At 38.9% G+C, this 12,953-nt stretch overlaps 1 protein-coding gene across 1 annotated transcript in view; it reads left to right on the plus strand.

The window, feature by feature from the left end:
- Positions 1-12,953, plus strand: part of RCAN2 (regulator of calcineurin 2) — a 310,286-nt gene that overhangs the window by 44,366 nt on the left and 252,967 nt on the right. The window contains exon 2 of the mRNA XM_056126138.1: positions 6,920-7,146. Within this exon, the coding sequence (XP_055982113.1) occupies positions 6,922-7,146 (225 nt within the window). The 5' untranslated portion in view covers positions 6,920-6,921. The remainder of the gene's footprint in view (positions 1-6,919; positions 7,147-12,953) is intronic.

Raw genomic sequence — 12,953 nt, forward strand, 5'->3', positions numbered from 1 at the left:
TTACTTTGCCTGGGCTCAAATTTAGAACCTCGTACATACCAAACATGCTCTGTCACTGAAACTATGTCCCTAGCTCTCCATTTTTGTAGTTTAAGGGAAAATCAATCCAAATTTAAGTTGTACTCTCCATGGAGGTGAAGATGAAATTATCAGTGCCCCACTGTCACTGTCACTGTCCTCCCGTTGTTCATCGATTTGTTCAAACGGGCCCAGTAACGTCTCCATTGTGACAATTGTTACTGTGTTTGGCATATCGAATACGTCACAGGCAGCTTGCCAGGCTTTGCTGTGTGGGCGAGATACTCTCAGTAGCTTGCCGGGCTCTCCGAGAGGGGTGGAGGAATTGAACTTGGGTCAACCATGTTGGCCGCTTACAAGGCAAATGCCCTACCTGCTGTGCTATCTCTCCAGCCCATCAATGCCCCACATTTTCCAAAGCAACCTTTGCACTTATCTTTTATTTTTAAAGGTCACTTATCACACTATTAATGGGAAGATTTTTTTTTATAATGATGCTGGTTTGAGCATTTTCATGGATGCTTGCAATTGCATTTTTTTTTGTCATGGCTTCCTACTACTTTTATTGGACATATAATTCCTCCTCCCTTTTTAGCTTCTGAGTCCCCTCTCCCTACAAAGACCAGTATAGAGCTTTCTAGATCAGAGTTCCTATGGGTAAATGCATGGCATCATGTTTTCACAAGATACATATCACTCTAGAATGGGGGAATTATTAAGGATTCTACAGTTCAGAAATTTAAATCTTATGCACATCGAGAACACTGCAACAACAGTTTATTTAATGGAAGCAGATTACTCTTTGAGATTCCTTCCTTTGTTTTTTTTTAAATAAAACTGCTATGGAAATAATAAATATGAAAACTAGGGAAGTTTGAAAATAAGAACCCACTGTGTAGAAACTCAGTAATCTCTAGATTACCTGAGTGTATTTGGATTGGGGAAGAGAATTTCTGAAGTTATTTAGTAATGGAAATTTTCAACCAGTGCTTTTTTTAAACTGATAGGCATCTTTAGGTTAAAGGTGGACGTTCTTCATACTATGAAGAACAACATCTTTAACAACAACATCTTCATTTTAGATCTTTTAATATTTGACCTATAAGTGCTATTTACTTCATGAAGATCTATGTGAAAAACATTTCCGCTTTTTAGAAAAGTCATCAAATAGTTGGGAATCTTTATTTCTCTGACTACATCAAAATGAACCAATCATCTATATTCACATTACCACTGAGACCATCTAAATAAATGTGTTTAGTTTGGAGGAGGACAGTGTTGTTCATTTCTGATTTTAATTAGTCTCCTTTATCTGACTAATATCTTTACCACCTCAGAGTCTCAAAGTACACTTATACCAAATATTCAAGATGAATCTCTACTTGTTTTTCCTACCATGTTCCTCTTCTTTAACTTGTTTTCAATGGGCCTCTAGATAGTAATCTCATTTTCATTCACCTATTGTTTTAGAAACTTTACAAGAAATCCGTATGCTTCATCTACTTTGATATTTACAAACAATTTGAAAGTCATGATGGTTTTTCCATTTTGAAAAACCACAGTTTAGAAGACACATAGCTTTCAGAAGGGCTAGAGCCCAAATATGGCCCTGGTACTATTTTCTAGTATCTTATGAAGATTTATCTTCTTACATCTAAAGAAAAATTGAGGGTCTATATTTTAAAAGTGGATAGTGATTTTTTCCAGGTTCATGTGATGATATGAAATTTTCTTTCCAAATGTCAAATAATAAAAATAATTTAATAAATTATGATAGTTTCATACACGAGGGAATTATAATGAAATATTTTCAAATAATTTGCAGTGATAAATGGAACTGCTCATCAGATATATCAATAGAATATTACACAGCAGGATCCCAATTTAAAATTATACATGTGTGGGACTGGAGCAATAGCACAGTGGGTAGGGCATTTGCCTTGCACGTGGCCGACCTGGGTTCGATTCCCAGCATCCCATATGGTCCCCTGAGCACTGCCAGGGATAATTCCTGAGTGCAGAGTGAGGACCAACCCCTGTGCATTGCCAGGCATGACCCCAAAAGCAATAAATAAATAAATAAATAAAATTATACATGTGTAAGAAACACTGAACCAAATAAACCATGTTAATTTTCTCTGCATAGAATTATATTTTACTTTCACCTTCATTCTTTTCACTATTCTGACTTATCAGGTTTTCTTCAGTGAAAGCATATACTTAAAAAACACTCAAATATTATTTTAATTATGCTTCTCAGATTTTTAATTTTAACTAGAGAAATTCTTTGACTGATTTTTGTGATTTCTACCTATAAAATTACCATTTGTAAGTCATTACATATCTTTTGTAAGTTATTAGGTAGATTATTTTGGTTATTACTATGGTCATGGTCCTCCCGTTGTTTATTGATTTGCTCGAGTGGGCCCAGTAACGTCTTCATCATGAGACCTGTTGTTACTGTGTTTGGCGTATCGAATACATCACGGGTAGCTTGCCAGGCTCTGCCGTGCGGGCGAGATACTCTCAGTAGCTTACCGGGCTTTCGGAGAGGGGCGGAAGAATCGAACCTGGCTTGGCCAGGCTGGCTGTGTGCAAGGCAAACGCCCTACCACAAATGCTTTTATAACTCATTTGCTAGATCCTTATTGCTGAAAGAAAATAAAAACTTTTTACTTATTCATTGATGCAGTCAAACATCATTATGAGGGCTTTCTATAGGTACTGGAGGGAAGATAAAATGAAGATAAACTGATAAAACTCTTTACTCTTCCATCTACTTGGTATAAATAAATCTGGCTTGAGATGATATTAGTGAAGCAATCATCAGTTGAATGAGGATCATTCAGAGAAGACTGTGAAGGTGCTCAGAGAGTATAAAGGAAAGACTCATTAGCCAATGAGAGGTTGGAAAGACTTCCAAAGGAGTTTCCTCTTGTGGTAAAGATGGCTTTTCTTTTGTGATGACTAACCTTCGATTTAGAAATAAGGATAGCACATGTAAATCTTTCAATGCTTCACTGACAAATGCTGTCTCAAGTCTGATAGAGATAATAATATTTTTATAGCTTACATCAAAACTTAGGCTATTTAAATATATTAAATTGAGTCCTGAGTGAGACTTCGAATTTGATCTAGTTAATTAATTTGTTCATCAGTATATGTTGATTTTTTTAAACTTAAGACATTCCCAAAAGACACCTTAAGAACACTTTGGGATCAGTTTTTATTAATTAAAGATTTTATAAATTAGAGGGGGCTGGAGCGATAGCACAGCGGGTAGGGCGTTCGCCTTACAAGCGGCCAACATGGCCGACCCGAGTTCGATTCCTCCGCCCCTCTCGGAGAGCCCGGCAAGCTACTGAGAGTATTCGATATGCCAGACACAGTAACAACAAAGTCTCCAATGGAGACGTTACTGGGCCCGCTCGAGCAAATCGACGATCAACGGGAGGGCCTTTACCTTTACCTTTTATAAATTAGAGGGAAAAATTAAAAGTAAAATAAAATTTAATGCGTAATACCTAAATTTTATATTACTAGATGATTATGACTTCATTATCAAAAGATCGGATCATGGACCATGGTCCTCCCATTGTTCATCGATTTGCTTGAGCGGGCCCAGTAACGTCTCTATCATGAGACTTTGTTGTTACTGTGTTTGACATATCGAATACATCACGGGTAGCTTGCCAGGCTTTGCTGTGAGGGCGAGATACTCTCGGTAGCTTGCTGGGCTCTCCGAGAGGGGCGGAGGAATCGAACCCGGGTTGGCCATGTTGGCCATGTTGGCTGCATGCAGGGCAAACGCCCTACCCGCTGTGCTATCGCTCCAGCCTTATCAAAAGATAATCTTATAAATATTGATGAAATAATATGATAAAATATTACTTTTTAAATACTCTTAGTAATATTTTTACCTGGAAATAATTAACACCTTTAATAATGATAAACAATGCTTGTTCCTGTTATATAAAACTATCTGAAGCAAAAAAATGAATATGAACAAAAATACACATAATATTTCTTTGCACTTTTTTCTTCTAATTAAAAAAAAATCACAGCTTGGATTAACCAGGGAGCAAAATAAGTATTAATGTAGATGCCTATTATTTAAAATAAATATTTTGTTTATTTAAACAAACAAAAGGTGAATTAAAGTTCTTTTAAAGCTTTAGAAAATGTTAATAGTTCTGTTTTATTTTATATAGAATAGCATTTTTATTTGTCACAATCAGAGTGATATTATTTCAGAGTAATTATCTCAAATTTTTAAATTTTTGACCCCTGTCCCAACTAGAACTCAAGATTTTGTATTTAATACATTATTTATGCTGCCATCACATGCTGCTTGGAACCTATGTGGGCTTTATTGCTAGGAGAAGTGAAAATGAAAAGCATAATCTCATAATTATGTTACCTTCAGAGTTCAAAATAGATGTAAACATAAGTTCCTACTTGTCTGGGGATGAACTTTGTGAGAGTAGAATAACGTTGATGGTGCTGACCTTTCCTTTCCTCTGAGGTCCTGCTTTACATTGAGGGAAATAGAATTTACTGAAGATAATCCAGCAGCCACATTGGAATTGACAGTCTGTCTGACCTGTATACCCAATAGCATGTCACCTTTTGGGCTTCAGTTATTGAGCTTTGAACAGACTAGTTTGATAGACATCATGATCACGACCATCCTGTTATTTGTCGATTGCCTCGAGCAGGCCCCAGTAACGTCTCCTTTGTCCTATCCCTGAGATTTTTAGAAAAGTGCCATATTCAAGGCTCTTTTGGGGTTAGGAGAATGAGACCCATCATTGTTACTGATATTTGGCATATTGGGTACGCCACGGGGAGTTTGCCAGACTTTGCCGTGTGGGCAGGCTACATTTGGTAGCCTGCCAGTTTGTCCAAAGTAGGAATGAGATAATGAGATGTCTTATTTGTGGCCACGCGCTTCCGGTAGCTGGGTTTTATAGTCCCTGGGTCTTGGCCGTTGATGGGATTACACAGCGCCAGGGGGCCAGTTGGTGGGTGTGACCCCTGCCTACTGGAATATGGAGGATCTGGGTGGAGGATGCTCAGCCCTGATCCGAGCAGGCTTGGAAATCTCAACCCCGGGACCCGCATACCTTTGTTCCTCTGCCGGTACCTTCGTGTGTGCGGAGAGTGGTCTCAGCATGGTGGTGGCTGGTTCTGGAGGTCTTTGACTGCAGGAGCCCTGGTCAGGGCGGGGAGGGAAACTCAACCTGCTCCCCTCCAAGGGGCCCCGGTGATGAGGACAGCCAGTCGCGGGGGCAGGAGACTCTGCGCTGTTCTCTTCTGGGAGCTGGGTTTTATAGTCTCTGAGTCTTGGCTGTTGATGGGATTACACTGCGCCAGGGGGCCAGTTGGTGGGTGTGACCCCCGCCTACTGGAATTTGGAGGATCTGGGTGGAGGTTGTTCAGCCCCGATTGATAGACATGAATGTAGATAAATAAACACTGTCCTCCCATTGTTCATCGATTTGCTCAAGCAGGCACCAGTAATGTCTCCATTGTGAGACTTGTTACTGATTTTAGCATATTAAACACGTCACGGGGAGCTTGCCAGGCTCTGCCGTGCAGGCAGGATACTCTCAGTAGCTTGCCGGGCTCTCCGAGAGGGACAGAAGAGTGGAACCTGGGTCGGCTGCATGCAGGGCAAATGCCCTACCCTCTGTGCTGTCGCTCCAACCCTTGAATGTAGATACAAAAGAAAAATATAGACTCTCTTTCCAAAGTATGTGGGTAGACTGACAAAATCTTCTGAGTTATGGACCAGCATCACAAAAATTGAATAGATCCCCAACTGACAGCAGTTGTTTAGAATTTCAGATGAAAGGGGTGTGAAAATAAATGATTGAACACTGCTGGATGATACTAATACTGGAGAGTTTCATGATGTGGAGACTCTATGGGCATGGATGTATATATCATGGATCAGGCCAGAAAGTATTTGTTTGTCAAATTTTAGGCTCACAAATTGCATCTTATTCCATATATTTAAATGTATCTATATCCATTTATTTTGGATAACTGTTAGAGTTATAGGACTTAGATAGTAATTAAGTAGATATTGTATAATTTAAAATGTATTTAAAAGTATTTAAAATCTATGTAAAATTTCATAAATAAGCACCTGAACTAATTTTTTATCTTCTAAACCTTTGTGGTTTTGTAGATTAGAACCTGGTAGTATATTCCCTGGCTTTGAATCCAGGACTTTCACTTATCACTGATCTTGTAAAAGTTACTGGTTTTTTTTTCATTTACATAATGTATCAACTTCATAGATTATTGTGGATATTAAATAGTTCCTTGGCTTTCCAAGTTAATATTAATATAATTTAGTATTAACTTCATATACTATTGTGGAAATTTAATAGTTAAGTTGCATATAAGTCATTTATAATAGTTTCTGAAACTCAATAAATGACAGGCATTAGTAGTATAACAGGGGTGGTGGTATTATTTAGTCATCTACCTTATCAAAACACTTTTCCACAAGCATTTTGTGCATTCAGTTATTATATGGAAACAAAGGATCAGAGAACTTGTAAAAATTTTTGAGATCCTATATATATATGTATATATATATATTTTTAAAGTGTGCAGTTGGGCTAGAGTCCTGTCCTCTAGCTCTTATACTTGTTGCTTTTTTTGTGTGTTGTTTTTTCTTTTTTAACTATAGTACAGACTGGATTCTTGCCCAGAAGCAGAGCTCTGTCGGAAATTATGACTTAGGGATCAAGAAAATAATGTGAACTTCCCTTCTCTGATAACTTCTGTTTCTCTCACTAAAAACACTCCTGCATTGCCCTTGCTAATCTCGAACCTCTGTCAGACTGTTTTAAGGACTAGTTTCTGTCCCTTTTTGTATCCCCAGGAATGAGAGGTGAATCTTACTTCATTGATATGAGGAACCCAGGACAGCAGGGGTACATCCCAGAAGATGGAGGACTTTTCTTGCTCTGTTGCATAGACAGAGATTGGGCTGTCACCCGGTGTTTTGCAGAGGAGGCCTTTCAAGCTATCACCGACTTCAATGACCTCCCCAACTCATTGTTCGCATGCAACGTTCACCAGTCAGTGTTTGAAGGAGAAGAGAGCAAGGTAAACTTTTTCTGCTTTCTACAGTTGGGCAGCTGTGGTATTATCTCAAAATATTGCCATTGCTATTTTGTGGTTGATGTTTTGGAAAATATTCAGTTGGTGCTATTCTTAGCATGCATAGCAGGAGAGATGCCTGTTCTATTATCAGCTAACTTTGGAAGCACTCATAATAAGGTTGTAGATAAGAGTGTGTTGAATTGCAGATGATTCTCTAGCAAGAAAATATCATATAATACATTATATGGTCTTCCATTCTGCCCAAACCATCATTAACCTTTCTCAAAACAGCACAGGCTTTCTTTCATCCTTGAACCCTCCTACAGTTTGATGAATGTTTTAAAATGGTGTCTTAAATTGTAACTCATGTCCCATAGCACTTATTTAGAAGGGTAAGTTGATTGGCCATCAAATCTTGCTTTGCTTACTGATAACATGATGGGTGGAATTACTCTGTGTGTGTTGTAAGAATTTGAACCAAAGTCATTCACTCTTTGATTTGGATGATTACTGAGTGAGGTTCTTGATGAATAAATGTTTTATAGAAAATAAAACTTCCTATTTTAAGATAAAAAATTGCGATTAAATTTCTTGGAAAGTTGAAGAAATTTCTGTTTGAAGATATTCCTAAAGTTCATGTCAGATTTTTTGATTCACTTTGTTGTAAGATGTGGACACTATTTTTAGAGCTATCTCCTTTTATCTAAACTAAGGTATGTGGTTCTCTGTGAAGTATCAGAGCTGGTTTATTGATAGTTTATCACAAAGTTGGGCTGTTTTTACCAATTACTGAAGTCCAACCTCTGTTGTACAAAGACCTTTTTTTTTTTTCATTTTATTAGTTTTGTAAGCAATCTTCACATCCTACAAAGGATTCAGATTAGAAATTACTTGAATCCACGTAAAGATACAGATTATTTTTTTCTTCATTTTGGGGCCAAACCTGGTGATGCACAGGGCTTACTCCTGGCTTTGTATACAGAAGTCATTTCTGACGGTGCTTGGGGTACCATATGGCTATTGAACTTGGGTCAGCTGTGTGTAGGCAAGTGCTCTATCCGCTGTATAATTTCCTTGGCCTCAAAGGTATTTTGTAATGACACAGTTTTGTAGTTGAACAATTGAAATGATAGGCAAAACAGCCTGACAACAAATGACCTTTAGTGCTGAGATGACTATTTGAAGCCACAAAATGGCTTCTTTAAAAGAAATTGGCTTTTTTCCCTCTTGAATCATAGTCAATTTGTGACTTGAATTCTTATTTATCCAGAAAAATTATTCTCCTGAAATCTTCTTGCCATTAAATATGAAACAAGATTCCATTTTTTCTCCTTCTATCATTGTTTAGCTAAATATAACCAATTAGAAAGATTTTTCTAAGGTGATTAAAGGGGTTTTGATTATTTTCTGATTGAATACTTCTCAGTAGATCGAAACAATAAGTCCTCAGAAGAAGCTAATCTCATTCAATAGTGCTGCACAGGAATGGCTGATCAATTGCACCAGAACTGGTTATAGAAAATGACAGAGCTTGAGGGGCTGGAGCAATAGCACAGTGGGTAGGGCGTTTGCCTTGCACGCGGCTGACCCGGTTTCAATTCCCAGCATCCCATATGGTCCCACAAGCACTGCCTGGAGTGATTCCTGAGTGCAAAGCCAGGAGTAACCTCTGAGCATTTCCGGGTGTGACCCAAAACGCAAAAAAAAAAAAAAGACAGAGCTTGGAAAGAAATTATGGGGAATCTGATCATGTCTGTTTTGGTATTCTGATCTGTGATTGAATGATAATTATAAAATATTCTAATTTAATTTGTATGCAAATTTTTCAGTTTGACAAATACTATTTTATTTTTAAATAACCTTGATAGAATACTGAGACAAAATCAACGTGATATATTTCAGTGGGGCCAGTTGCAAATGATTCACATGATGTATTATAGGTAATGATGTGAATTTTATTATTGGAAAGCAAGTTGAAAAAACTAAATGTCGCTGAAATAAGTTTAGCACTTTAAACGTTTTAAATCGGTCAGAAATTCCCCTTGGTATGATTCTATAAGCTCCACTAACAAAGAGTTTTTAAGCATGTTCTATAATGTGATCAAGATTCAGGCTTTATTCAATAATATTTACATGTTTAAAGATAACAAAGTAAGATGATCAGATACCAAATGAGTTAATAGTTATGATTTTCCCAAAGAACACCAATTCCAGGGACTCTAGAAATGTTTGGAGAGTCTTGCAGCTCACCATTTGCACTACAATTTTCTCACCAGTTCCAGACCTTTATAGTCTTCTCTTTACTTCCATGTCCTTGACTGTTTTAGTGAATTCATTTGGCTTGCTGGGCTGGAGCAATAGCACAGCGGGTAGGGCTTTTGCCTTGCATGCGGCCCACCTGGGTTTGACTCCTCCGCCCCTCTCGGAGAGCCTGGCAAGCTACTGAGAGTATCCCGCCCGCAGAGCAGAGCCTGGCAAGCTCCCTGTGGCATATTCCATATGCCAAAAACAGTAACAACAAGACTCACAATGGAGACGTTACTGGTGCCTGCTCAGCAAATTAATGAACAACGGGAGGACTGTGCTACAGTGCTACATTTGTCTCTAGGTCATTTTCTCAGGATTTACTTTCCACAGGACTCAGAGTCTATATATTGCTTTCCTAATGTCTGATGACATTTCCCCCCGCCACAAAGGTGGACATTTTAGGCACTGTTCTAAGTTGTGAGGAGATATTTTTAGGCAGAGGTAAAAGAAGAAACATTTTAAGCGCTTGCTTTTTCCTATAGGCAAGGCTGGCCATGGTGGTTGTATGAAATCTTTGGCTCTGGGAGGATGCATTCAGTAGCCAGCATAGAACTACATAAAGGAGCTTAAAGGAGCTAGAATCAGAAAGGAGGCCTACTAGTTACTGAAGAAGTTCAGGTGGGTAGGTAGTTCCAGAGGTAACTAGTATGGACAGAGTCCTTTCTTTTGTCTACTTCCCCCCGCCCCCAAACGTATTTCTAAACATTTTTCTAAATATTTTTAGGCGGGCTGGAGCAATAGCACAGCAGGTAGGGCGTTTGCCTTGCACGCAGCTGACCCGGGTTCGATTCCCATTATCCCATATGGTCTCCTGAGCACTGCTAGGACTGATTCCTCAGTGAAGAGCCAGGAGTAACCCCTGTGCATCGCCGGGTGTGACCCAAAAAAGCAAAAATAAATAAATAAATATTTTTAGGTTTTGTTAGCTTGTTTCATTGCAATTATTTTGATGTTTATTGAAGATTTCTGATTTGTCGTTAGTAATTCGTTAGCTGGTAAGGAATGAAGGCTTTCGCATTCTATCCTGAGTAAGTCTTGTAGCAGTTTCTTGTCAATTTCCAAGCAGTTAGAAACTTTTTTCTTGAGGCCCCTTGTTTTGTTTTTTTCATTTATTTGTTTAATTTTGGTGGGAATGGGGGGAGTGTTTTGGGAGATACTAAACATAATTTAAGCAACACTGCAGGATTATTAGTATCTTCTTGTAATGTTTGTTTTTGATAATCAAAATGATAAATATTCTGATATTCTCATTTCTGTTCTTCCATTTAAGTTCTATGTTACAACACCTAGAGAACATTTTAAAAACAGCATTGTTAGGGCCAGGATGTTCAGTGCAGTGTTCTGCTAGGCAGATTGCATTTTGGTTTGACACTTTTGCAAGGAGTGAGCACATACTTAAGTGTGGCTTGTTGTGGTCCAGATGGTTGGGATTTGTTTATATAACACAAAGAGGAACCAAAACTGGAGGAAACTGGCATCTGAAACCAATAAATGCAGATTGCTGTTTGCATGCTTCAGCTTAAAACATAAATATTTTTGTGATTAAACACATTTGAAACTGGGATTTTCACAGCATCCAACACCTAATTGTTTCTAGGGTACAATTCCCCTTGGCCTGCTCCCCTAGGTTTGACTTTCTGGATCCAGCTGAGCTGCAAAAGTTCTCTCGAGAGTGAAACTGGAGAGGCATCCATGGGCTGTGCTGTCTGTGCTGAAGATAGATCAGGCTTGTTCAAGCGGTATTTGGTCACTCACTGGGAGCTAAAGGAGAACAGTGATAGGACCAACATGAACTTTTGGATGATTCAGCTCAGTAAGGAGAAATCTGGAAAGTGACTTTATGATGGTCACTAGAAAGAATTTAAGACCTTAGAGATAAAACAGTGCTTAAGGCACTTGTCTTGCATGTTGCAAATACTGTTTTTTGATTCTCAGCACTGCATATGGTCCACTAATACCACAAGGAATGACGCCTGAGCAGAGCCAGGAGTAGCCTTGAGTACTATTGGATGTGACCCAGAATCCCCGAATAAGAGTTTTTTTCCATTTAAGAATAGTAATAACAATAATAAAAGTAGTAACAGCAGAACATAGAATATGTATGTATGTATGTGTGTATATATATATATATATATATATGTACATATATGGGCTGGGGCGATAACATAGTGGGTAAGGCGTTTGCCTTGCATGGGGCCAACCCGGGTTCGATTCATTGTCCCTCTCAGCCCAGCAAGATACCGAGAGTATCCTGCCTGCATGGCAGCATGGCAGAGCCTGGCAAGCTCGATATGCCAAAAACAGTAACAAGTCTCACAATGGAGACATTACTGGTGCCTGCTCAAGTAAATCGATGAACAACGGGAGGACAGTGGTACGGTGCTACAGTATATATACGTGTGTGTATCAGTCACATATGATGAGCTTTCAGAGCTTCATAAATATTAAGCCCTTGAACTTTTTAAAAAAATTTTTATTAGTGAAACACCATGAAGTACAGTTGTAGACTTACAAATTTTTGTGCTTGGGTTTCAATTATACAATGATCAAATACCCATCCCTCCACCAGTGCCCATTTTCCACCACCATGGATCCCAGTATCCCTTCCACGCCCATCCCCCCCATCCCACCCTGCCTCTGTGGCAGGGCATTCTCCCTTTTGTTCTCTCTCTCCTTTTGGGTGTTGTGGTCTGCAAAAGAGGCACTGAGTTAAGCCATTGACCTTTAATGAAATTCTTATGGAGAGATATATTTCTTCCCTCTCATTCCTGGGCACATGAAAAGGTTTTATACCCAGGATCCTTCAGACTTCCCAGTGAATAATACCACGTGATCTATGACACTTCCAGGCTAAACATTTAGTTGCCAATGTTTGACCCCGAAGAAGGTCTTTTCACTAGCCCAAGACAACAGATATTGTGCCACGTAGTGTCTGAGGAGGCAGTTTGGTTCCCAGAGGAAAATAACGAGAATCGAGTCCTGGCTACTCTATGACGAACATGTAAGTTGACAAGCAAAACAAAACCGTCTCTGTTTCTGTAAATCACTGACGCTTGGGATTTGTTATTAGAGAACTCTTATTACTGTTAGGTCAGTGTTTCCCAAAGTGCATGATGCTGCCTGCTGTGGGGTGCTGGAGAGATTGGAGGGTAGTAGTAACAATTGGGGGCACATTCTGTTTTTTGTGCTTAAAGAAGGTAGATGGGGGTGGCAATGCTGAGTGACTTTGTTTCTGAATAGGGGACAGTAGGCCAAATATGTTTGGGAACCTCTGATCTCGGTTGATACATAATTATCTTCATTTTTCAGATGAAGGCTCTGGGGCACAGAAAGCCTGTTCATGGTCTCACTGATACTGCATAATGGTTGAGCAGAGGTTCAGACATAGGCTGTCAAGCAACAGAGCCTGTGCATTTGTACAGTGGACAATACTGTCTGTCAATATGCAAGTAGTTATTAAAAATAGATATGCTATATGCTTCTGGGCATGCAGTGGTAAACAA

The sequence above is a fragment of the Sorex fumeus genome, unplaced genomic scaffold (assembly GCF_029834395.1).
Source record: "Sorex fumeus unplaced genomic scaffold, SorFum_2.1 ptg000061l, whole genome shotgun sequence".
NCBI lineage: Eukaryota > Metazoa > Chordata > Mammalia > Eulipotyphla > Soricidae > Sorex > Sorex fumeus.